The 27,049-nt window shown below is 46.5% G+C and overlaps 1 protein-coding gene across 1 annotated transcript in view; it reads right to left on the minus strand.

Moving 5' to 3' along the window:
* Nucleotides 1-3,107: 3,107 nt before the first annotated feature.
* LOC141139454 (serotransferrin-A-like) overlaps nt 3,108-27,049 on the minus strand; it is a 320,870-nt gene continuing 296,928 nt past the window's right edge. Inside the window, exons 16-17 of the mRNA XM_073625549.1 lie at nt 17,081-17,267; nt 3,108-3,288 (exon numbers count right to left, since the gene is read on the minus strand). Of these exons, the coding sequence (XP_073481650.1) occupies nt 3,248-3,288; nt 17,081-17,267 (228 nt within the window). The 3' untranslated portion in view covers nt 3,108-3,247. The remainder of the gene's footprint in view (nt 3,289-17,080; nt 17,268-27,049) is intronic.

The following is a 27,049-nucleotide window of genomic DNA, read 5'->3' on the forward strand; positions in this document are numbered from 1 at the left end:
GGTGGATGTTAGAGACCTTGCGCTCCTTCACCTTCTGTTTGAGGATGCCCCACAGATGCTCAATAGGATTTAGATCTGGAGACATGCTTGGCCAGTCCATCACCTTTACCCTCAGCTTCTTTAGCAAGGCAGTGGTCATCTTGGAGGTGTGTTTGGGGTTGTCATCATGTTGGAATACTGCCATGCAGCCCAGTCTCCGAAGGGTGGGGGTCATGCTATGCTTCAGTATGTCACAGTACATTTTGGCATTCATGGTTCCCTCAATGAACTGTAGCTCTCCAGTGCCGGCAGCACTCACACAGCCCCAGACCATGACACTCCCACCACCATCCTTGACTGTAGGCAAGACACATTTGTCTTTGTACTCCTCACCTGGTTGCCGCCACACATGCTTGACACCATCTGAACCAAATAAGTTTATTTTGGTCTCATCAGACCACAGGACATGGTTCCAGTAATCCATGTCCTTAGTCTGCTTGTCTTCAGCAAACTGTTTGCGGGCTTTCTTGTGCATCACCTTTAGAATAAGCTTCCTTCTGGGATGAGAGCCATGCAGATCAATTTGATTCAGTGTGCGGCATATGGTCTGAGCACTGACAGGCTGACCCCCCACCCCTTCAACCTCTGCAGCAATGCTGGCAGCACTCATACGTCTATTTCCCAAAGACAATCTCTGGATATGACGCTGAGCATGTGCACTCAACTTCTTTGGTCGACTATAGTGAGGCCTGTTCTGAGTGGAACCTGTCTTGTTAAACCGCTGTATGGTCTTGGCCACGGTGCTGCAGCTTAGTTTCAGGGTCTTGACAATCTTCTTATAGCCTAGGCCAGCTTTATGTAGAGCAACAATTCTTTTTTTCAGATCCTCAGAGAGTTCTTTGCCATGAGGTGCCATGTTGAACTTCCAGTGACCAGTATGAGAGAATGAGAGGCATAACACCAAATTGAACACATCTGCTCCCCATTTACACCTGAGACCTTGTAACACTAACGAGACACATGACACTGGGGAGGGAAAATGGCTAATTGGGCACAATTTGGAAATTTTCACTTAGGGGTGTACTCACTTGTGTTGCCAGCGGTTTAGACATTAATGGCTGTGTGTTGAGTTATTTTGAGGGGGCAGCAAATTTACACTGTTTTACAAGCTGTACACTCACTACTTTACATTGCAGCAAAGTGTAATTTCTTCAGTGTTGTCACATGAAAAGATATAATAAAATATTTACAAAAATGTGAGGGGTGTAATCACTTTTGTGAGATACTGTGTATATGTATAACTTGGTTCATTGGTATACTCTGTACATTTTAATAATATTGTTTATGGTTATGTTCACAAATTTTATTATGCTGTGTACCCAATAAAAGTGGCACTACGTTGCCTTTTACCTACTTTTCTACTCCCATTTTCTGCCTTAAAAGTCCAGGGGGGCTGCCCCTACTGCATTTGATGCATTATCCTTTTTGTTCTGAGGTAGAGGAAGGCAGTAACATAAGCCAACAGAGAGGGGGGAAAACTGATAAACAACAAATTGGCAGTCATGTTCCCCCAGCCTCAGCGTATTGCCTAGTTGACTCCAGTGAAGACTGGGATGGAGGAGATGATGATGAGGTCACTGACTTTATCTAAAAAAATTGTTAATCTTGGCCTGAGTATACTATAATTTGTCTTCTTCACAAAAGGCTTGCTTGTTATTTCCATGCCAAAGAGAACACCAAAATTTATTTAAAAAATCTCTGCTCTTGTTCCGAGTGCACTAAATTGTGGCCACATCATACAGACTGGCTCCTCAAGCTGTTGTTTACAAAATAAAGAAAGCTTACAGGGAAAATCAATTGAAAAGGAATTTTTTGTCTTTATATATGTCAGTTTTGCTACATCAGGTTCAATACACAGCACTGATGTGCCACTTTAAAGGCAGAATAAGGGGACCCCCAGGCACTATATTTAAAGGAATTTTTCCTTTTTATTGTTTAACTTTACGCATCATTAAAATCACTGCTCCTTTAAAAACAATCTTTTAAAAAAAATATTTTTGCACTGATACATATCCCCCAGGGCAGTACTCGGGCCCCGTACTCTTTTTATGGCCCATAACTTGCATATAAGCCTTCAAAATGGACACTATTGATTTTTCAAGTTTGGGTCCCATAGACTTCAATGGGGTTCGGAGTTCGGGTCCGAACTTTTACAATGTGCAAGAGTTCTGGCGCAAATGGAACCGGGGGCTTTTTGACCCAACTCTAGTCACTGTATGTTGTAAAAAAGAAAAAAAAATGTAATCAAAAAATATTTTTTAAATACCAGTCAGTGTCCATGATTATTACCACACCCATTATATGATAATACTGTACTGCACTGGTGATAGTAAGTAAAAAACATTGTGAATTGTTTCTTTTTTTTATTTCTTTTTTTTCCAAAAACTTGTGACAAAAACTTGAAAAACTTGCCATGACTTTTACTAAATACATTGGACGGCCTTCTTTCCAAAAAAAGGTCACTTGTACTGTCCTGGCATTTTCAGGCCTCAAGAAATGAGATAGGCCATCAGTACATCAGGACTAATCGATTTTCAGATATATACCATAGTTTATGGATTTTGGGTTATTTTCACCAAAAAATTAGCAGAAAACATTTTGGCCCAAATTTAGGAAGAAATATTATTTATTTGCAAACAATTATAACAGAAACGAAGAAAAACATATTTTTTTCCCCCAAATTATCAGTCTTTTTTTGTTTATTTAGCAAAAAAAAAACCCAGTGGTGATTAAATACCACCAAAAGAAATCTATATTTGTGTGAGTGAAAAAAATGATAAAAATGTAATTTGAGTACAGTGTTGCATGACCGCGCAATTGTCATTCAAAGTATGACAGTGCTGAAGGCTGAAAATTGGCCTTGGCAGGAAGGAGGTGAAAGTGCCCTGTATTGAAGTGAATCAGTATGATTTATTGGTGCTAGTATAGTTATTTCATCTTTTGGGAGTTAATTAAACCTGATAGATTATATGGAGTAAAAATATACTGTATATCTGCCTCTGAAGTCCTCTGTGTTGACATTTGAAATTGAGTTGTGATGACTAAATCAAAAGAATAACAAAAAAATCAACATTATAACTGAAAATATTTATTGAGCAATTGAAGGCAACACATCAGTGTAAAGGGAGCTGAATATGTCTTTTTTTTATGACTAAACAAGCAGATAAGTGGAAGGAAACAATGGACACTCTGTTGGTTTGGTCCATCATTACAGCTTGCATGTGTGGAATGTGCAGGCCTCCAGCAAACCTATAGAAGGAAAAGAAACAATAACATTTATGGCATTTGGGGTATGTTATCATTATTCTGTGACTTCATATAATCTGTGCTCCTTATAACTTAAAAATACATTTCTTCATTAAAAGACTTGTGAAAATATACAAAGAACTACTACATGTTACTAGGCTCATTTATTGACAACATTCTTCCACCAACGTCATTAGCGTTCCAAGACCTATACAGACTGGATCACAGGTTTCTGGCTAAAATATTTGCAAACATCTTTTGTTGTAATTTAACACTTTACTAAAAATCTTAATGTGAAGGCTTATATTTAAAGCCCAAGTCTGTACTCCCCCCCTCTTTCCTGGCAGCCCCATCCCCTTGGAGGTTCCCCCTGGCTGTATTTTATGTTTTTCATACTTACCTTTTCCAGATTTTCTCAAGTGGTGGACAGCCCCCAGTGGTGCAGAGATCAGAATAGAAGTGCTTAAAGTGATTGTAAAGTCTTGTTTTTTTTTCTATAAAAATAACAAACATGTTATACTTACATGCTCTGTTGCAGTGGATTTGCACAGAACAGCCCGGATCCTCCTCTTCTTGGGTGCCTCTTCTGTGCTTCTGGCCCCTCCCTCCTGTTGAGTGCCTCCACAGCAAGCAGCTTGCACCCGAGCTGAGTCACAGCTCCCTGTGTCCATTCAGACACAGAGCCGTGGCCCGGCCCCTCCTCCCTCTCTCCCGATTGGCTAACTGACTTTTATTGACACCAGTGGGAGCCAATGGCGCTGCTGCTGTGTCTCAGACAATCAGGAGGGAGAGTCTCAGAAGGCCGACATCTCTGGACAGAGAGGGGGCTCAGGTAAGTATGAGGGGGTGCTGGGGTGGCTGCTACACGCAGAAAACTTTATCTTGATGCATAGAATGCATTAAAGAAGTTGTAAACCCATTTAAAAAAAGAAAAGAAAAAAAAAAAGCCTTAAGAGAAAGGCATAATGAGCTAGTATGCATTCCACACTAGCTCATTATGTAATAATTACCTTAGAACTAAGCTCTCTCAGCAGTGCCCGCACACCGCTGAGATGGCTGACATTTTTCCTGCAGTTTCTTCCGGGTTTACGGGCTCCGGCGCTGTGATTGGCTGGGGGCGTGATTACGTCACTCCCGCACAAGTGCACGGGAGCCTGCCGTCCACGGCACCAAGCTCGTAAGGAACGGCACCTGTGCCCGTTCCTACAGAGCGTATGTTCCAGTGATGTCACTGGCTGCATATATACTAAATATCTCCCAAACCATACACATTTGGGAGATATTTTCACTACCTATAGGTAAGCCTTATTATAGGCTTGCCTATAGGTAAATGTATGCAGAGGAAGTTAACTTCCTATTTAAGATAAAAAACCTTCAGACTTTACAACCACTTTAATGTGAGTATAGGGTGCCATTGTAACACCATCTCAGGGGCATGGTTTTGATGACTCACACTTATGGGATGTCCTCAGCTAAGATTTTAGATTTTTCAGGGTTAGGCAAAGCTAACATGTTCCACATATTATAGCAAATCTTTTAAACCTTCACTTTTTGGTTCTCAGTTTCAAGGTATGTTGTTTAGTTGGAATATATATATATACACAGTGGGGTCAGAAAGTATTCAGACCCCCTTACATTTTTCACTCTTTGTTATATTGCAGCCATTTGCTAAAAGCATTTAAGTTCATTTTGTTTCCTCATTAATGTACACACAGCACCCCATATTGACAGAAAAACACAGAATTGTTGACATTTTTGCAGAAAAACTGCAATATCACATGGTCCTAAGTATTGAGATCCCTTTAGTAGAAGCACCCTTTTGATCTAATACATCCATGAGTCTTTTTGGGAAAGTTTTTCACACCTGGATTTGGGGATCTTCTGCCATTCCTCCTTGCAGATCCTCTCCAGTTCTGTCAGGTTGGATGGTAAACGTTGGTGGACAGCCATTTTTAGGTCTCTCCATAGATGCTCAATTGGGTTTAAGTCAGGGCTCTGGCTGGGCCATTCAGGAACAGTCACAGAGTTGTTGTGAAGCCACTCCTTCTGTCAGGAAAGGATCCGTCTGCTGGCAAGATATATCGTTTGGCATGCAGTACTGGGGTCCACCAGCAGGTGTCTCCTGGCAGTGTTGAACTGTCAGGAGAATATTTCCTTGCTGGTGTCATTTCATCTTTTGGCCGCAGTACTGACGTTCACCAGCGGATGGATCCTGGCAGTATGGAGCAGACAACACTCCCTGCGCTCAGGTGTGACTTGAAGTCAATCATAGTCAGTCCTATAAATACCCGGCAAGCCCTCATATGCTTGCCTTGGTACCTCTCTCCTTGAGCCCTGACCTTGTTCGCCTGTTACCCGATCCTGAACCTGCATCTGACCTTGTGCCCGAGCTTATCCTGACCCGATCCCTTCTGTGTTCCTGTACCCTTCAGCCTGATCCATCCCCTCTCTGTCCTGTTGGTTCCCTGTCCCTCATTTACTGATCTTCCTGTGTATGACCTTGGCTTGGCTAAACGTTTATGTCTCTGGTATATCCCTTGTTCTTGCTGACCTGCTGTGTATGACCCTGGCCTGGCTGACATCTGTGATTCTGGTATTGCTCCTTGCTGTAGATATTGTTGTTTGTAGTGGGTTTGTTGGGTTGGTTGTTTACTGTTTGTATTTTTTATTTATCACCTATTTTAATAAATATCACTATTCACTTACATGTGTTTTGGGTTATCTCTGTGCAGTCCACACAGTCTGGTCTACTAGTCTCCTGACAGTATACCAAGGCCATCCCTGACCAGAGGTGGCTGCACTGAGGAGCCTTTTTTGAAAATGCAGACAGAAATAGTGATTTATCTTTCCTCATTGGTAACTGAGGATAATAGTTATTGCCGTCTGGTATTGAAGGAGTGGGCCAGGGATCAACTATTAGAGTGTATCCGTCTGGCCCATTCTCTGGTGGATCAGGGCGGTATGCTATTTGAAAATGTTCAGGCTCTGATTCAGCTGTGTGCAGAGCTAGCCTTGTCCAGTACTCCAGAGGGCAAGGATGATTTTTCTCCCCCCTTCAGTTTAGATCAGGTTGAGTCTCTGGTGTGGTTATTAGAGGATGATCCAGCCTTTTTCATGGAACGTTATGCCTCTTGTTCACTGTCAGGACCTTGGTAGGAGACCGAGTTGCTGAGAGGGCTCCCCTTGCGGCCGAGTGCAGCACAACCCTGAATATGGTACAGGGATGTGGTGCTCACAGAAGCACGGGTTGCCTGGAAGTAGGAGCCGGTGTTGGTGGCTTGATAGAGAAAGTCCGTAGAGGCAACGTGCTTAGGGTCCAAGGATGGGACCAATGGAAGTCCAATAGGAAAATCAGAAGCCAGGCCAGGGGGTCAAACACAGTAAGCAGTCCGAGAATCAAAGCAACAAGTCCAGGTACAGGAGACAGAGGAATGCGGAGTCCGTTTAGCCAAGCCGGGGTCAGATGCAGGAAGCAGGCAGGGAGATTCAGAAGCAAGCCGGTTGAATAAGCCAGGAGGTCCAGAGGAGTCGATAACAAGCCGGGTCGGTGCACAGGAAGTCAGGACAACAGGAAGTCAGGATAACAGGAAACACAATCACAGGAACACAGGAAGAGCTGACGATAATCCAGCAATGTGGCACCATCAGTGGGACGTTTAAATAGACAAGGCGTAGTATCACGTCGTACGCACACCGTTCCGTTTGTGCGTTCGTAACATTGCGACGTTGCTACGCACGCGCATTCGTCCGAATTTGGTGCCAGGCGTCCGCCTAGTAGAAACATTGCACACCCGTGTGCGTTGATGCGCGTTAGCGCGGCCTTGCCTGTGCTGGTTTGCTAGCCTATTTCCCTGACAGTGCCCCCCCCCAAGGGGCAGCCTCCGGATGCCTAAACGTGCCCATTTTTCGGGGTACCTACTGCGAAATCTCTGAATTAGCCTAGGAGCGTGTACATAACTTGCGGGCTCCCAAGAGTTCTCTTCTGCAGAATACCCCTTCCACTTGACTAGAAATTGAATTGTCCTACCTCTCCGACGACAGTCAAGGATAGATTCAACTTCAAATTCTGCTTCATCTCCAACCTGGACCGGAGGTGGGGGCACTTCTTCTCTCCCTGGAAAAGGACTAGAAACAACATGTTTAAGAAGTGACACATGAAAAACAGGATGGATCTTGAAAGATTCGGGTAAAGTGAGTTCAAAGGCTACAGGGTTGATTTCGCGTTTGATCTCGAAAGGACCCAGGAACTTGGGTCCCAATTTCCGAGATGGGCATGGTAGCTTGAGATTTATAGATGAGAGCCAGACCTTGTCCCCTATCTTAAAGGTAGGGCTCGCTCTTCTCTTCCTATCGTACTGCTTCTTATATTCTTCTTGGGCCTTCTTCATGGTATCCTGGAGTGTCTGATAATTAGTATGGATGAAATCCACTCTGTCCTGAACCGCCGGTACTGAAGATTCTGGAATGACGTTGGGTAGGAATGAGGGGTGGAAGCCGTAATTCGCCCAGAAGGGTGATTGGTTGGTAGAAGAGTGTATTGAGTTATTATAAGCAAATTCTGCACAAGGTAATAGTTGAATCCAGTCGTCTTGAGAAAAGGAACAGAAGCACCGCAGATACTGTTCCAGCGTTTGGTTGGTCCTTTCGGTCTGACCGTTACTCTGTGGGTGGTAAGCTGTGGACAAACACATTTCAATAGAAAGTAATTTGCAGAGGTTTCTCCAAAACCTAGAAGTAAATTGTACCCCTCTATCTGATACGATGTTATTTGGTAATCCGTGTAGTCGAACAATTTCCTTAATAAAGATTTTTGCTGTATCTAAGGCAGAGGGGGTACCTTTCATAGGTAAAAAATGCGCCATTTTGGACAGGCGGTCTACTACCACCAAGATGGTAGTAAATTCTTCTGAGGGGGGTAACTCCACGATAAAGTCCATGGAAATCTTCCTCCATGGTTGTTCTGGGACTGGCAAGGGTCTTAACAAGCCCCAAGACCTGGCGTTGGATCCTTTGTTCCGTTGGCAGATGATGCAGGAGCTGACGTAGGTTTTACAATCAAGTTTCAAAGTGGGCCACCATAGGGACCGCTGAACTAGCTCAGTTGTTTTTCGAACCCCAAAATGACCAGCTAGCTGATGGTCATGAAAGGTCTTCAACACTTGTAATCTGGCTTGCTGGGGAACGAAAATCTTATCTTGGTGCCATAGGAGTCCCTCTTGGCTTCTCAGGGAGGAGACTTCCGCTTCAGTACACTGACTAGAGGCCTGCTCAATAGAGGATCTTAGGTCAGGTTGGATCAGTAGGAAGTTTTGGGGAGACAAAATTGTACTGGGGGCAATTTCTTCAGGCGTGTCCGGAAACATCAGGGATAAGGCGTCCGCCTTTCCATTCTTCGACCCTGGGCGATAGGTTAAGTGAAAATTAAACCGAGAGAAAAATAGTGCCCATCGAGCCTGTCGGGGTCTTAGGCGTTTGGCCGTACGGAGATATTCTAAGTTCTTGTGGTCCGTAAAAATCAGGATGGGATGAGTGGCACCTTCCAGGAGATACCTCCATTCCTCGAGAGCTGTCTTGATTGCCAAAAGTTCCCGATCCCCCACATCGTAATTCCTCTCAGGAGGGCTCATTTTCCGTGAGGAAAAGGCCACGGGATGCAGCAGTGCTTTGGGACCCTGACGCTGAGATAGAATCGCCCCTGTGGCGACTTCTGAGGCATCGACTTCCAGGACGTAGGGTAGAGCAGGGTCAGGGTGTTGCAGAATTGGGGCAGAAGTGAAGAAGGTCTTAAGCTGATCGAAGGCGGACTGTGCCGCTGCTGACCACTTAAACTTGGTATGCTGGCGGGTTGTCTGAGTAATAGGTGCTACAATGGTGGAGAAATTCTTTATAAACCTTCTGTAGAAGTTGGCGAAGCCAATGAATCTCTGTACACCCTTCTTGTCAGAAGGGGCCGGCCAATCAAGGATGGACTTTACTTTTTGAGGATCCATGGCGATTCCACCTGTGGTGATGATAAGACCCAGGAATTGAATTGAAGTTTTTTCGAAATCGCACTTTTCAGATTTGACGAATAACCCATGGGTTCTGAGGATGCTCAGTACCTTCTTCACGTGTATTCTATGGAGTTCCAGAGTGGCAGAAAAAATAAGAATGTCGTCAAGGTAGACAACAACAAAATGATCTAAATGTTCCCGGAAGATGTCATTTATGAAATGCTGAAAGGTCGCCGGGGCATTGCACAACCCAAACGGCATGACTAGGTACTCAAAATGTCCAAATCTTGTTCTGAAAGCCGTTTTCCACTCGTCCCCCTCTCGGATGCGGACGAGATTATAGGCACCACGGAGGTCGAGTTTGGTAAAGATGTGTGCTGTGCGGAACCTTTGAAAAAGCTCAGGGATGAGCGGGAGTGGGTAGCGGTTCTTAAGGGTAATTTTGTTTAACTCCCTGTAGTCCACACATGGTCTCAGTGTCTTGTCCTTCTTCTCAACAAAGAAGATTCCGGCACCTGCAGGGGAAGAAGAAGGACGGATAAAACCTTTTTCAAGATTCTCATCAATATATTGTCTCAAGGTCTCAAGCTCAGTCTCGGAGAGGGGGAATATACGACCAAAAGGAATAGTAGCTCCTGGTAGTAATTCAATGGGGCAGTCGTAAGGATGGTGTGGCGGTAAGGTGTCTGCTTTCTTTTTATCGAAGACATCAAGAAATTCCAGGTAAGCTGCTGGTACATTAGGATCCGGACTCGGTGTGGATTGTACAGTCAGGCAACTGGAAAAGTCCTGGAATTCGGGGGTCAAACAATGTTGTTGGCAATAGGGAGATGTAAGGAGTACCTCCTTCTTGGACCAATCAATCTGAGGATTGTGTGCTTGTAGCCATGGGATTCCCAGGATGACTGGGAACATAGGGGAACTTAAGACATCAAATCTGAGAAACTCCTGATGACCAGAATTGGTAGTGGTAAGAATAGGTATGGTTTCCTGGGTGACATGACCCGAGCTTGGCAAGGAGCCGTCAGCCAGATGAACTGTTAGTCTCTGTTCCTTATAGTTTAACGGAATAGCTAGATCTTTAGCCAAGGCCAAGTCCAAGAAGCAACTACACGCCCCGGAATCCAGTATTGCTTGGAGGTGGATCTCCTTACCTGCCACTAGCAATGTAACAGGAAGTGAGATATGGGCAGAGGAAGACCTGGATACTTGAAGGTGAGTACGGAGGGTCGGTTTTCTTGGTCTTATAGGGCAGTAATCTATGAAATGTCCTGATTCCCCGCAGTAGAAGCAAAGTCTCGCCTGCCGGCGATAAAGTCTCACCCCAGGAGTTAATGCTGGATGGAACATGCCGACTTGTAAGGGAGCTGATGCAGACTGAACTTGGGGCAGGTTCCGAGTGGAGCAAGAGGCCTGGTCACGTTCACCCTGACGTTCCCGTAAACGTCTGTCAAGCTGAATAGTTAACTGGATGAGATCTTCAAGTGTGGCCGGACCCTGTAACCTGGCTAACTCATCCTTGAGGGCCTCTGATAACCCCATTCGATATTGGTATTTTAATGCTGCCTCATTCCAACCAGAATCCATGGACCATGTGCGGAACTCCACTGTATAGTCCTCCGCAGGGCGCTGACCCTGACGGAGGGAATGTAGATTTGCTTCGGCAGAGGCTACCCGTAGGGGATCATCATATAACCGAGCCATGACTTCAAAGAACTGATCCATAGTGTTGATGGAGGGACTGCTTCGTTCCAACAGGCCATGGGCCCAGGTCTGTGGTTCACCACGTAATAGGGAGATAGTGAACCCCACCTTGACTGTTTCACTGCAAAAAGTCTGTGGTTGCAAGTCAAAGTATAAGTAGCAGGAGTTTTTAAAAGACCTAAATTTTCTTCGATCGCCACGGAAACATTCTGGCATTGGGACACGTGGTTCTGGAGGGACCATGATCCCAGCAGCTGCCGCTGGAGGTGGACCTTGAACCGAGGAGGAGGATGACTCAGGTAGGTGCTGCAGACGTTCCTCCAACCGGAAGTATTCCTCCTGAAGCTTCTGAATGACTGGGGTAAAGGCCGTGATTTGCTGGAGAATGGCCTTCATCGGGGAGTCACCTCCGTCGGTCTCTGACATGGCTGGATTATACTGTCAGGACCTTGGTAGGAGACCGAGTTGCTGAGAGGGCTCCCCTTGCGGCCGAGTGCAGCACAACCCTGAATATGGTACAGGGATGTGGTGCTCACAGAAGCACGGGTTGCCTGGAAGTAGGAGCCGGTGTTGGTGGCTTGATAGAGAAAGTCCGTAGAGGCAACGTGCTTAGGGTCCAAGGATGGGACCAATGGAAGTCCAATAGGAAAATCAGAAGCCAGGCCAGGGGGTCAAACACAGTAAGCAGTCCGAGAATCAAAGCAACAAGTCCAGGTACAGGAGACAGAGGAATGCGGAGTCCGTTTAGCCAAGCCGGGGTCAGATGCAGGAAGCAGGCAGGGAGATTCAGAAGCAAGCCGGTTGAATAAGCCAGGAGGTCCAGAGGAGTCGATAACAAGCCGGGTCGGTGCACAGGAAGTCAGGACAACAGGAAGTCAGGATAACAGGAAACACAATCACAGGAACACAGGAAGAGCTGACGATAATCCAGCAATGTGGCACCATCAGTGGGACGTTTAAATAGACAAGGCGTAGTATCACGTCGTACGCACACCGTTCCGTTCGTGCGTTCGTAACATTGCGACGTTGCTACGCACGCGCATTCGTCCGAATTTGGTGCCAGGCGTCCGCCTAGTAGAAACATTGCACACCCGTGTGCGTTGATGCGCGTTAGCGCGGCCTTGCCTGTGCTGGTTTGCTAGCCTATTTCCCTGACATTCACAGCAGGTGTTGTCTGATTGCATCCACTCAGTGCAATCCCTGGTTAGTCAGGCTGTGTGCGAATCAATGTTTGTTCAACCTGTGCTACAGACATGGTCAGATCTCCTGCATTTAGCCAAACCACAACATTCCAGCCCTGCCATTAATCACCTGCCTTCCCAAGAATCTATTCCCCCATCACTCATGGCAACCTCAGCGACAGTCCAGTATACACAGCTTCCCACCAAGTATTATTACCCAGTCTCTACTCACTGCACCTATCCTGCTTTCAATCCACCTGCCTCTTCTCCCCCACCTGTAACAATCCCACAAAACCCTCCTCCAGCCACTGTTCCTTGATCTTCCTTCGATCCAGCTACTTTCTTTTCTTACAGCCCTGCACCTACATACAAAACTGCACGGGCTAAACCAAAAAAGAAACAAAAATTCTTTCCTACCCACACGATCCTGCCAGTAACCCAACTTGCTTCCACACCAACTAACCCACCTGATTCTGCCAAACCTCTGCCTGCTACCCAGTCTGACGTTCCTGTGCCTGCTACCCAGTCTGACGGTCCAGTGCCTGCTACCCAGCCTGACTGTCCAGTGCCTGCTACCCAGCCTGATGGTCCAGTGCCTGCTACCCAGCCTGACGGTCCAGTGCCTGCTACCCAGCCTGACGGTCCAGTGCCTGCTACCCAGCCTGACGGTCCAGTGCCTGCTACCCAGACTGACGGTCCAGTGCCTGCTACCCAGCCTGACGGTCCAGTGCCTGCTGACCGGTCTGATGACCTTGTGTCCATGTTCCAGCCTAAAGTTTTGCTACCAGTGTTCCAGTCTGATGTGCCCGCTTCCCAGTTTGATGACCTTCTGTTTGCTGTCCAGCCTGATGCGCCAGTGTCTTCTACTCAGCCTGTTGTGCCAATGCCTGTGCCTGCTGTCCAGTTTGAGGTCCCAGTGCCTGCTGCTCAGCCTGACCTCTCAGTGCCCATGTTCCGGTCTGACGCTTCAGTGACTACTGTCCAGTCCGATGTACCTATTGTTCAGCCTGGTATGCCAGCACCTGCTGTTCTGCCCGATGTGCCAGCGCCTGTGTCTGCTGCCCAGTCTTAAGTTCCAGTACCCGCTGCCTGGTCTGATGTCTCGGTGCCGGCTTTCCAGTCCGCTTTCCAGCCTGATGTGCCAGTGTCTGCTACTCAGCCAGTTGTGCCAATGCCTGTGTCCACTGCCCAGTTTGTGGTCCCAGTGCCTGCTGCTCAGCCCGAAATCCCAGTGTCCATGTTCCAGTCTGACGCTCCAGCGTCTACTGACCAGTCCGATGTACCTGTTCAGCCTGTTGTGCCAGTACCTGCTGTTCTGCCTGATGTGCCAGCGCCTGTCTTTGCTGTCCAGCCTGAAGTTCCAGCACCTGCTGCCCGGTCTGATGTCTTGGTACCCACTTTCCAGCCTGATGTGCCCACTGTTCAGCCTGATGAGCCTGCTTTCCGGTCTGATGTGCCCATCCTCCAGCCTGATATCCTGGTACCTGTCTTCCAGCCTGATGTCGTGATCTTGGTATCTCAGCCTGAGGTTTCGGTGCCCGTGTCTCAGCCTGAGGTTTCGGTGCCCGTGTTTCAGCCTGGAGTTTCGGTGCCCGTGTCTCAGCCTGCTGAATCGGTGCCCGTTACCCAGTCTGTTGAATCGGTGCCCGTTACCCGGTCTGCTGAACTGGTGCCCATTACCCAGTCTGCTAAACCGAAGTCCGTCACTTTGCCTGTCAAGCCAGTATCCGTTATCCGGCTTGCCGAACCAGTGCCCGGTGTCCAGCTCGCTGAGTCGGGGCCTGTTACCCAGCCCACTGGGCCGGGGTCCGTTACCCAGCTTGCTAAACCAGTGCCTGTAATCCGGCCTGCCCTTACGGTGCTCACTGTTCGGCCTAATGTTCCAGAGCCTGCTGCCCAGCTTGATGACCCGGAGCCTGCTGCCCAGCTCGATGACCCGGAGCCTGCTGCCCAGCTCGATGACCCGGAGCCTGCTGCCCAGCTCGATGACCCGGAGCCTGCAGCCCAGCTCGATGACCCGGAGCCTGCTGCCCAGCTCGATGACCCGGAGCCTGCTGCCCAGCTCGATGACCCGGAGCCTGCTGCCCAGCTCGATGACCCGGAGCCTGCTGCCCAGCTCGATGACCCGGAGCCTGCTGCCCAGCTCGATGACCCGGAGCCTGCTGCCCAGCTTGGTTTGTTCCTGGCTGCTGCCCAGCTTGGTTTGGTCCTAGCTGCTGCCCAGCTTGGTTTGTTCTTGTCTGCTGCCCAGCTTGGTATGTTCCTGTCCGCTGCCCAGCTCAATGACTCTGATGTGACAGCTGTCTGCCTGGATGGGCCTGATGACCAGCCTTCTTCCACCATTCTGCCTGATGCCATAGACTATGGACAATTAAGACTAGTTGGAGCGTCCGGAGACCGCTCCTTTAAGGGGGGGTACTGTCAGGAAAGGATCCGTCCGCTGGCAAGATATATCGTTTGGCATGCAGTACTGGGGTCCACCAGCAGGTGTCTCCTGGCAGTGTTGAACTGTCAGGAGAATATTTCCTTGCTGGTGTCATTTCATCTTTTGGCCGCAGTACTGACGTTCACCAGCGGATGGATCCTGGCAGTATGGAGCAGACAACACTCCCTGCGCTCAGGTGTGACTTGAAGTCAATCATAGTCAGTCCTATAAATACCCGGCAAGCCCTCATATGCTTGCCTTGGTATCTCTCTCCTTGAGCCCTGACCTTGTTCGCCTGTTACCCGATCCTGAACCTGCATCTGACCTTGTGCCCGAGCTTATCCTGACCCGATCCCTTCTGTGTTCCTGTACCCTTCAGCCCGATCCATCCCCTCTCTGTCCTGTTGGTTCCCTGTCCCTCATTTACTGATCTTCCTGTGTATGACCTTGGCTTGGCTAAACGTTTATGTCTCTGGTATATCCCTTGTTCTTGCTGACCTGCTGTGTATGACCCTGGCCTGGCTGACATCTGTGATTCCGGTATTGCCCCTTGCTGTAGATATTGTTGTTTGTAGTGGGTTTGTTGGGTTGGTTGTTTACTGTTTGTATTTTCTATTTATCACCTATTTTAATAAATATCACTATTCACTTACATGTGTTTTGGGTTATCTCTGTGCAGTCCACACAGTCTGGTCTACTAGTCTCCTGACACCTTCGTTATTTTAGCTGTGTGCTTAGGGTCATTGTCTTGTTGGAAGGTAAACCTTCGGCCCAGTCTGAGGTCCTGAGGACTCTGGAGAAGGTTTTCGTGCAGGATATCCCTATACTTGGCCGCATTCCTCTTTCCCTCGATTGCAACCAGGCGTCCTGTCCCTGCAGCTGAAAAACACGCCCACAGCATGATGCTGCCACCACCATGCTTCACTGTTGGGACTGTATTGGACAGGTGAAGAGCAGTGCCTGATTTTCTCCACACATACCGCTTAGAATTAAGGCCAAAAAGTTCTATCTTGGTCTCATCAGACCAGAGAATCTTATTTCTCACCATTTTGGAGTCCTTCTGGTGTTTTTTAGCAAACTCCATGCAGGCTTTCATGTGACTTGCACTAAGGAGAGGCTTCCGTCGGGCCACTGTGCCATAATGCCCCGACTGGTGGAGGGTTGTAGTGATGATTGACTTTCTACAACTTTCTCCCATCTCCCAACTGCATCTCTGGAGCTCAGCCCCACAGTGCTCTTTGGGTTCTTCTTTACCTCTGTCACCAAGGCTCTTCTCCCCCGATAGCTCAGTTTGGCCGGACGGCCAGCTCTAGGAAGAGTTCTGGTCATCCCAAACGTCTTCCATTTAAGGATTATGAAGGCCACTGTGCTCTTAGGAACCTTAAGTGCAGCAGAATTTTTTTTGTAACTTTGGCCAGATCTGTGCCTTGCCACAATTTTGTCTCTGAGCTCTTCAGGCAGTTCCTTTGATCTCATGATTCTCATTTGCTCTGACATGCACTGTGAGCTGTAAGGTCTTATATAGACAAGTGTGTGGCTTTCCTAATCAAGTCCAATCAGTATAATCAAACACAACTGGACTCAAATGAAGGTGTAGAACCATCTCAAGGATGATCAGAAGAAATGGACAGCACCTGAGTTAAATATATGAGTGTCACAGCAAAGGGTCTGAATACTTAGGACCATGTGATATTTCAGTTTTTCTTTTTTAATAAATCTGCAAAAATGTCAACAATTCTGTGTTTTTCTGTCAATATGGGGTGCTGTGTGTTCATTAATGAGGAAAAAAATGAAATGATTTTAGCAAATGGCTGCAATATAACAAAGACTGAAAAATTTAAGGGGGCCTGAATACTTTTCGTCCCCACTGCGTATATATATATATATATCAGTAGGCTACAACACGCAATGATTTGTAGGAACTCTATTTTGAATAATGAATATATTTCTATTCAAAGGTATAATAAAATATATAACAGAAGAGAATAATGTGGCTTGACATTATGATATATACTGTAAGTGTGGAATAATCAAGAAGCTATGAATCAAACTTGCAGGGCGGTTTGGGAAGCTGACTCAACATTTCATACTCCAGTTTAAAAAAAATAGTTTCTCTAGATGTAATTCAAGGTTCTCATAACACACTTTCAATCTTGGTAGCATTGGAAGTGATACTGGGCAAGTGGTTGAAAAGGGACTCCCTATCGGTCACAGACATACAGAGGCATTTGTCTCATTACATCATACTGGAGATTTATGATTTTATGTCTGAGAAGGTCAATTTAGATCATGGAAAGTTCACTAAGTGATGGCATAATTATTTGAAGCAATATCTGCTCCATCCAATGAAGACAAGGTGAAGATATCAAACTTTGTAATTAAGATGTGTTGATGTCTTTCATTGGGGAAGGGAGAAGTTTGAAAAATGTATGCCTGTATGTATATTTTTAAAATAAAAAAACCCTTATAATTAAGTACACATTTAATTTTACCTGATTTTCCACATTTGTTAAGATTTTCAATAGCATCAGAATATGGTTTGCCCAGATATTCATTCATGGTGTTCTCTTTCACCTCAGTCAGACATTGTGTAGAGTCCTTAAATAATTGGTCTTTTCTTTCTTCTGAGACAAACATTTGGAACGGTGGATTCGGGCCTACGTTCCTTCCGAATTGTTCCTACAGTTAAGGACAAAGAGATTGTTGAATACCTTGGAGTACTTACCTGCAGTCCTGTCTTATATTGTACATTTACCAGAGAATTAAAAACTGGAAGGATGGTAAAATGTTTTTTAGAGTAAACTCAAACTGCATCTGAAAGGAACATCAATCTACTACAGAACAACATTCAATCACAATGTAGGATTATAAAAAATAAAAATAAATGATTTGCCGTTGATGTACCCTTAACCTGTAATATCATTGTTTTTATTTGATTCTTAGCATATTGTTTATTTTATGTTATTTTGTGCTTTGCTGATCTGTGTAATATTACCTTGTAATCTATGTAATTATTTAATTGTCAATACATTTCTTGTTCTCTGGTGGCAATTTTCATTGATTGGCTTACAATGAAGTGATGGTACTGTTGGCCTTCTGTGCACACTTCTGTTGTGATGGTGCAGGCTGCCATGCTTACTTACAGTACACCTGTAAGTATCCCTGTTACAGGTAATGCAGACATATCAAATGTCGTGGAATTTTTTTTGAAGTCATGTGAATTTGTACTTCCTTATCCCAATCAGAGTTTCCTCCTGAGCAGAGTGCTGTAATTTCTACTCCTATCAAAACCAGGTTGTTTGGCCACAGACAATGGCTGCTGTGTGCAAACACTGCTTTTATGCTTCTCCTAAGTGACACCTGAATGAGATGTATTTATCAGTTCAAGACCCTAGTCTGTTAGTGGCCTAACAGGGAGTTCTGAGATTGTCACGTGCATTTTGAGAACCCCCAGATTGGCACAGTCAAGGTTTGCTGCCAGCCTAATCAAAATAAATTATCTGGAGTTAATGCAGTGCCATTTAATGTGATAATAAAGGTTACTTTTTTAAAATAAAATGTAAACAAATGTTATACTTGCCTGCGCTGTGCAATGATATTGCACAGAGTGGTCCCTTACCACCTTTTTTCAGTCCTCCTCTGGCTCCTCCTTTCTCCGGGTGCCCCCTCAGCAAGCCTGGTGATAAGGGGGCACCCATAGACACACACAGAGACGGTGAGCCATGCCCCCACTCCCTCCTCACAGGAGTTTGACTGACAGCAGCAGCAACCTATAACTCCCAGTGCTCTCAATTTCTCATGTGAAAGCAGGAAGTGTGGGGAGTGGTGCTGAAGCTGGAACAGTGCTAAATCAATGACTGAAAGTGAGGAAAGTGTTTATGGATGGAGGTGGGTAGATTAGGTAGTGGGGAGTTTTTTTTATATTTTGATGCAGATAATGCAGTACAGACATACGGGGGGTTTCTTAAACTGAAGCATGCAAAAGCTGGTGCAGTTCTGCATAGAAACCAATCAGCTTAAGCTGATTGGCTACCATGCACAGCTGCCACCGGATTCTCCAGTGCTCCAGTTTTAGACAGTTTAAGTAAATCTCCCCCCATAGTGTAGTACAGTCATAGGACATCAATGAATTACAGATTGCTAATAAATATATATATATATATATATATATATATATATATATATATATATATATATATATATATATATTTATTTATTTATGTATGACCTACTACTAATATATATTATGACCTGCTGAGTTTTTCTTGCAGTGCAAGGGCTGGGGGTGGTAAAACCTGCAAGAGGATTGTTGCTCATGGACTTCAGTTACCAGTGCTCAGTCCACAGTCCACAGCCCTCACGGTTTTTGTGCTGTAGTTTCACAGTGAAGGTTGATTGGCACCCTTGCTCTCTCCTTTTGGCCTACAGTGGTCTGGTAATGAAGGGCATTGCAATTGACATAGAAGCAAGTCAGGGACAGTTTGATGCAACCCAGAGAAGTATACCCATTCACAAGTGAAGTGTACCAGGCTGATATTGTAACAAAAGTGTAAGTGTTGCAAAAAAAAAAAAAAGGTGTTACTAATTAAAATAAGTTTTCCATGAACACCAGAAGACAACATCTTTTCCTACAGAGGGCCTTTAGACCCCTTTCACACTGTAGGCCTTTTTCAGGCAGTTTAGTGCTAGAAATAGCGCCTGTAAAGAGCCTGAAAAATGCCTCTCATGCCACCCCAATGTGAAAGACTGAGTGCTTTCACACTGCGGTGGTGCTCTTGCAAGACGTTAGAAAAAGTCCTGCAAGCAGCGTCTTTGGGGCGGTTTGGGAGCACTGTATACACTCCTAAACCGCCCCTGTCCATTGAAATGAATGGGCAGCGCTTCCGAATCACCTGCAAAGTGCTTCGGCAGTGCCGCAACACGGGCACTTTTAACCCTTCATTCGGCCTCTAGTGGCCGAAAAACGCTGCTGAAAAGACGGTAAAGCACCGCTAAAAGCTTTACCGCTGACACGGAGCGGCCCCAGTGTGAAAGGGCTCTTAATGAGGTTACTTTCAGGAACATGAATGCATTTCTAGGAAACCCTTTGTTATTCAAAAAATGGGACTGAGGATTTAGAAGACTGCAAGTGAAGCAAAACTACCCAGAAATACCAAGTGACTTGACAGGTCTGTATTGAAGATTTCGCCAAAGCTCCAACTAGGTGTAACCTATAATACATTTGTAGGAGGAGGTGGACCTTGAAAAGACTAGTGAACATTTCCACTGATTCTGTAATTTTAAAGCATCTGCTTCAATTTTCAACATTTCTGTATTCAATCATTAAAGGGTATAAAGGGTTCATTGCAAGACATCTAAAACAGCAGCAATTAACTTTTATGAAAAATTTGTAACTTACCACTCTTTCCTTGCCATAGTGTGATTCACCATGTGGTTAAAAACTTGTGAATGGATCCTTACATTTTCTACGTTTTTAAACTATTTTTTTTATAAATGTGTGTATATATAATTTTACATATAAAATCTGTATTTTACAGATAAACCTGTAATACAGTGTTAACTTTCCTTGCCATAGTGTTACTAGAGGATTATGGGCTTTCTAAAGGTTCAGAACAGCAGTAGCTGTGCTATTTCAGACAACTCTGTTGGCTCAGTAAAAGTGCATGTTCTATACGAATGGGGCAAAAAAAAAAAATTTATTAGGCGATCTCCTGTGCTGGTCGAAAGTTTTTCATTGATTTAACATGGAAAATACTGCATGTGGTCCCTAGTATTTAGGTATATAACAGCCAAATAGAGTCTTTTTTTTTTAAATACACCCCAATGTTTTTATTTAAATGTACCTGGCAGAATACTCAAGAGAAGATAGGGGTTGGGTCACAGTCTCTCTCTCTCACTTATCAGTAACTAAGGCGTGCCCTCTGACTTTATGATGCAAGAATCTTTACAGTAAATGTTATTTTTTAATCCTGGCTATAAGTCAGAAAAAAATAAACACAAAACCACTATTTCTCCCAGTAAAATGTGGCAAACCCTACAGCGGAGAATAATGTCCAGGGTTAGGAAACTTCCCCATGAACTGCTTCCCCTTAGCCAATCAGAACTCATGGCATTGACCCCAGACCACAGAGATGCTGCTTAGGCCAGCCATACATGGTGCAAATTCCTTTATTGCAACCGATTCCCCCATCAACATGGATGCTCCTGCTGAGCTATTGTCTGCTCCTGGCGGAGGGCAGGGGAAGCTGTTTTTGCCTGGGAGAAGACAGTGATTATCACTAGTGGCTATAGCAGCCGCTAGCAGTAATCATAAGAGAATCCGGCAGGCTAGTTGTACCCAGGTTGATCGATCAATCAACTTGGTACATTCAGCCTGCCCATTAACAGTTTGAATTTCAGACGGTTCCTGCTGAACCAGCGGAGATTTGAACCATGTATGGCCGGCCTTAGGCTGAAAAGAAAGACAACACCATACTAGTAGGGATGAGCCGAACACCCCCCGGTTCGGTTTGCACCAGAACCTGCGAACAGACCAAAACTTTGCACGAACATTAGAACCCCATTGAAGTCTATAGGACTCGAACATTCAAAATCAAAAGTGCTAATTTTAAAGGCTAATTTGCATGGTATTGTCTAAAAAAAGGGTTTGGGGACCTGGGTCCTGCCCCAGGGGACATGTATCAATGCAAAAAAAAAGTTTCAAAAAGGGCCGTTTTTTCGGGAGCAGTGATTTTAATGATGCTTAAAGTGAAAAAAAAAAGTGAAATATTCCTTTAAATATTGTACCTGGGGGTGTCTATAGTATGCCTGTAAAGTGGCGCGTGTTTCCCGTGCTTAGAACAGTCCTGCACAAAATTACATTTTTAAAGGAATAAAAGTCATTTAAAACTGCTTGCGGCTTTAATGTAATGTCGGCTCCCGACAATATGGATAAAAATCAGTGAGACAAACGGCATGGGTACCCCCCCCCCAGTCCATTACCAGGCCCTTCGGGTCTTGTATGGATATTAAGGGGAACCCCGCACCCAAATTTAAAAAAGGAAAGGCGTGGGGCCCCAGGCCCTCTGAACAGCAGTATATAGGCGGTGCAAACAAGACAGGGACTGTAGGTTTGTTGTTAAGTAGAATCTGTTTGTAATTTTGAACTGGTGCATTATTAAAGTGTCGCTCCAGCCAAAAAATCTATTTTTAAGCTTTTTGGAAAACATAGGGAAGGGTTATCACTCCTGTGAAATTTGTTTTGCTGTCTGTGCTCCTCTTCAGAATATTTCACCTCACTTTCTGTCACAATGACAAATGTTTTAGAAAATTTGGGGTTATTAGTGAAACAAGGATTGGTGATAAAGCATCAGTGGAAAGGAGAAACGTTTTTTCCCATATTAACTCTTACAGGAGAGAATTTCCCTTCCTAGGGGTAGATTTCATCTCACTTCCTGTTGTCTGCTTCCGTTTGCAAGTAGGAGTCGTTTGTAAGTTGGGTGTTTGAAAGTAGGGGCCTGCCCTATATACTCTGCAGAAATTGTGGCCTTAGGTGTTGGTGTTGCCACAACACTGTAAGCCCTCACAGGGCCCTGCTGTGAAATATTAGATCAAGAATTGTAATTACATGCCCCTGTTGAACAGGGGCAGAAAAATTGGGCCTTTGGTGATGGTGGTGGTGCTGATGCCACAACACTGTAAGTCCTCACAGTTACTCTTGGTGGGCGCTGGAACGGGCCCTGCTGTGAAATATTAGATCAAGAATTGTAATTACATGCAATTGTTGAACAGGGGCAGAAAAACTGGGCCTTTGGTGATGGTGGTGGTGATGCTGGTGCCACAACACTGTAAATTCTCACAGTTACTCTTGGTGGGCGCTGGAACGGGCCCTGCTGTGAAATGTTAGATCAAGAATTGGAATTACATGCACCTGTTGAACAGGGGCAGAAAAATTGGGCCTTTGGTGGTGGTGGTGGTGCTGGTGCTACAACACTGTAAGTCCTCACAGTTACTCTTGGTGGGCACTGGAATGGGTCCTGCTGTGAAATGTTAGATCAAGAATTGTAATTACATGCACCTGTTGAACAGGGGCAGAAAAATTGGGCCTTTGGTGGTGGTGGTGGTGGTGGTGCTGGTGCCACAACACTGTAAGTCCTCACAGTTACTCTTGGTGGGCGCTGGAACGGGCCCTGCTGTGAAATATTAGATCAAGAATTGTTGAACAGGGACAGAAATATTGGGCCTTAGGCACTGGTGCCACAATACTGCAACCCCTCACAGATACTCTAGTTGGAGCGCAGGAACGAGCCCTGCTGCAAAGAATTGCATCAAAAATTGTAATTAAATGCCCCTGTTAAACAGGGGCTGAAAAATTGGGCCTTAGGCACTGGTGCCACAACACTGCAACCCCTCACAGATACTCTAGTTGGAGCGCAGGAACGAGCCCTGCTGCACAGAATTGCATCAAAAATTGTAATTACACGCCCCTGGTAAACAGAGGCAAAAAAATTGGGCCTTAGCCACTGGTGGCAGTGCCCAGAAACAAAAATATTCTTACAAGCTATCAGCATGATCATTGAGGAGGAAGAGGATAGTCACTCAGCATAACAGGATGGTCACTCAGCATTAGCATAGGCAGTCTTGAAGGGATCTGACATTTCAAAATAAATTTATTCGGTTACATCAGCATCAGGTTCTTGGTATCTGGTGGTGATCCAAGACTGATTCATTTTTATGAAGGTCAGTCGATCGACCGAGTCGGTGGACAGGTGCACCCTGTGATCGGTTACAAAGCCTCCAGCAGCACTGAATATGCGTTCCGAAAGAACACTGGATGCAGGACAGGCCAGTAGCTCAATTGCATACTGTGCAAGCTCTGGCCAGTGATCCATCCTCAAGTCCCAGTAGCCCAGAGGATTTTCGGTGGGAAAGGTGTCCAAGTCAGATCTTGCCCCTAGGTATTCCTGCACCATGTAAAACAGACGCTGGTGATGGTTGCTGGAACCGATCATACCTTGGGGCTGTGGACTAAAAAATTGTCTGAAAGCATCGGTCAGATGGCCACCTTCTCCACCACTCCTTCTTTGACTGACCGAAGCCTCGGCAACACGTTGTCCAGGAACAGGAGTTTGTAACCTCCCAGTCTCTGGGAACGCGTTGCACAGACCTTTCTGCAAGGCCTCCCGAAGATGTTTCATCTTCTGCTCCCTCTGTGACGGCAAGATAAGGTCTGCAACCTTACTCTTGTAACATGGATCAAGGAGGGTTGCCAGCCAGTATCGATACCTCTCCTTGATACCACAAATATGAGGATCCTTCCGCAGGCTTTGCAGGATCAGGGAGGCCATGCAGCGTAGGTTTGCTAAGGCATGTGGTCCGGAGTCCTCTGGGTCACTAAGGACGACATGATCCGCAGCCACCTCCTCCCAGCCACGTACAAGTCCATGGGTTTCTTGGGACTGTAAATGATCCCTTAAAGACTGCTGCTGATGCTAAGTGCCAGGCTCCACCTCCATGCTGACACAATCCTCATCCTCCTCCTCATCCTCTTCCTGTGTGATCGGCAGGCACGCAGGAACACTGTCTGGATAAAGGGGGCCTTGAGAGCTAAGGAAGTCCTCCTCTTCCTGCCTCTGTTCTGCCTCAAGTGCCCTGTCTCCAACAGGTGGACAAGGGGGACAGTGTCACTGATGCATGCACTGTCACTGCTCACCATCCTCGTGGCCTCCTCAAATGGTGACAGGACAGTGCGTGCATCCCTGATAATGGCCCACTGGCGTGGGGAAAAAAAACAAGCTCCTCTGACCCTGTCCTGGTGCCATAGTCGCACAGGTACTCATTGATGGCCCTCTGCTGTGTGTGCAGCCGCTGCAGCGTGGCCAACATTGAGTTCCACCTGGTGGGCATGTCACAGATTAGGCGGTTCTTGGGCAGGTTAAATTCCTTTTGGAGGTCTGCCAACTGAGCACTGGCTTTATATGACTGGTGAAAATGCACACAGACTTTCCTGGCCTGCCTCAGGACATCCTGTAAGCCCGGGTACCTGCCTAAGAACCGCTGCACCACCAAGTAAAGGACATGAGCCAAACAGGGCACATCGGTCGGTTGTCCCTTTCGGAGGGTGGCAAGGAGGTTGGTGCCATTGTCGCAAACCACCATTCCTGGCTTAAGTTGGCGTGGCGTCAACCACCTCTGAACCTGCCCCTGCAGAGCTGACAGAATCTCTGCCCCAGTGTGGCTCCTGTCCCCCAAGCACACCAGCTCAAGCACTGCATGGCATCTTTTGGCCTGCGTACTTGCGTAGCCCCTTAAACGCCTACGGAGCACCGCTAGTTCCGAGGAAAAAGCACGGGCAGAGGCCATGGAGGAAGAAGAAGAGGAGGGGGTGGAGGAGACAGGTTGTCAGAATCACCAGTACTGGCATTTTGGAGGCTTGGTGGCAGAACAACCTCCAATACTACTGCACCTTGTCCTGCATCCTTCCCAGCTGCCAGCAGAGTCACCCAATGCACCATGAAACTTAGGTAACGTCCCTGTCCATGCCTGCTATACCATGAGTCAGCGGTAATATGCACCTTACCGCTGACCTCCCTGTCCAGCGAGGCCAAGAAATTGCCTTTCACATGCCGGTAGAGAGAATCGCCTTCCGTGAGAAAAAGTGGCGTTTGGGTACCTGCCACTGAGGAACCGCACATTCCACAAACTCACAGAAGGGGGCAGAGTCTACCAACTGAAAAGATAGCAGTTGAAGTGCTAGCAAATTTGCCAAGCTAGCATTCAACCGCTGGGCATGTGGAAGGCTGGGAGCGAACTTCTTTCTGTGGTGCAGCAGCTGAGGCAGGGAAATTTGCCTGGTACAATTTAACGTCAGTGTGCCAATAGCAGATTGCCCGCAAATACTTGGCTGTGACACACCTAATTCTACATCTTCATTCCTCTCAGTGCAGGTCTCAGAGAGGACTGAAGGTATAGTGGGGTTGGAGATCCCAGTTGATGAGGAGCAAGGAGAGGTCCTCTTTGTTCTTTGGTGTGGGTCTTTTAGATACGCTTGCCAACGAACTGCATGGCAGGTCAACATATGTCTGGTCAAGCATGTGGTGCCCAAGCGGGAGATGTTTTGGCCACGCAAGATACGCTTGAGACATTTGTTGCAAATAGCAGCGGTGGGATCTGATGCACTCGTCTCAAAAAAGGCACAGCGCCCTGCACATGCAGAGCTCTGCACATGCAGAGCTCTGCGGTGTGATGCAGTCAGTGTGCTGCCCTTAGGCTGGCCCCTGGAGGGCATCCTGCCTCATTGGTGATGTGCCTCCTCCTCCTCCTCCTCTCTCCTATCAGGCACCCACGTGGAGTCAGTGACCTCATCATCCCCTCCCTCCTCATCACTGGAGCAAACCTGGCAGTATGCTGAAGCAGAGGGAACATCACTGCCAGATTGCTGTCCTTCTTGGGCACCCCCTCTGTCTGGGCTCACGTTACTGCTTTCCTCTAGCTGAGTACCATCATCGGAGCCTTCAAAACGCTGGGCATCCTCCTGGAGCATGTACCCAACACTGTGGTCAAACAGTTCGGGGGACTCCTCAGGAGGACATGGTGGGGCTATGGAAGGAGTCACTGATACCATTGAGCCGAGGGAAGAGGCCGTGTTGGCAGCTGCTTTGCCAGACAAAGTACCCTGAGCCTGGGTGAGAGAGGATGAGAAAGATGAGGATGGCTTGGTCATCCACTCGACCAAGTCTTCTGCATGTTGTGGCTCAACACGGCCAGCTGCCGAAAAAAAGGCCAATCGTGTCCCACGGCCACGTGCTGATGAGGATGCACCGTGTCCACGACCAGCACTGTTGCCTCTAGACACAGAGCCTGCTTTCCCTCTTTTATTGGCTTGTGACTGTCTGCCTCTCCTTGTTGGCCTTCCAGACATACTATTGGCCTGCAGTGAGATGTAGCTGCACAAAACTGGGATGTATATATATACACCGATTATACTGCAGCTAGCAGAATCAACTGCCTGCCTGTAGTATTATTAGTATGAGAACACCTGCACTTGTCTTCAGGTAGCTATACTGTAGGTGCAACTGTGCTGGGTACACAGTACAGTAACTGGAAATACGTCAAGAGCCCACACAAGCACCTGGCTTCAGGTAGCTATACTGTAGGTGCAACTGTGCAGGGTACACAGTACAGTAACTGGAAATACGTCAAGAGCCCACACAAGCACCTGGCTTCAGGTAGCTATACTCTAGGTGCAACTGTGCAGGGTACACAGTACAGTAACTGGAAATACGTCAAGAGCCCACACAAGCACCTGGCTTCAGGTAGCTATACTGTAGGTGCAGCTGTGCAGGGTACACAGTACAGTAACTGGAAATATGTCAAGAGTCTACACAAGCACCTGGCTTCAGGTAGTTATACTATAGGTGCAACTGTGCAGGGTACACAGTACAGTAACTGGAAATACATCAAGAGCCTACACAAGCACCTGG

Source organism: Aquarana catesbeiana, linkage group LG04, assembly GCF_042186555.1.
Source record: "Aquarana catesbeiana isolate 2022-GZ linkage group LG04, ASM4218655v1, whole genome shotgun sequence".
NCBI lineage: Eukaryota > Metazoa > Chordata > Amphibia > Anura > Ranidae > Aquarana > Aquarana catesbeiana.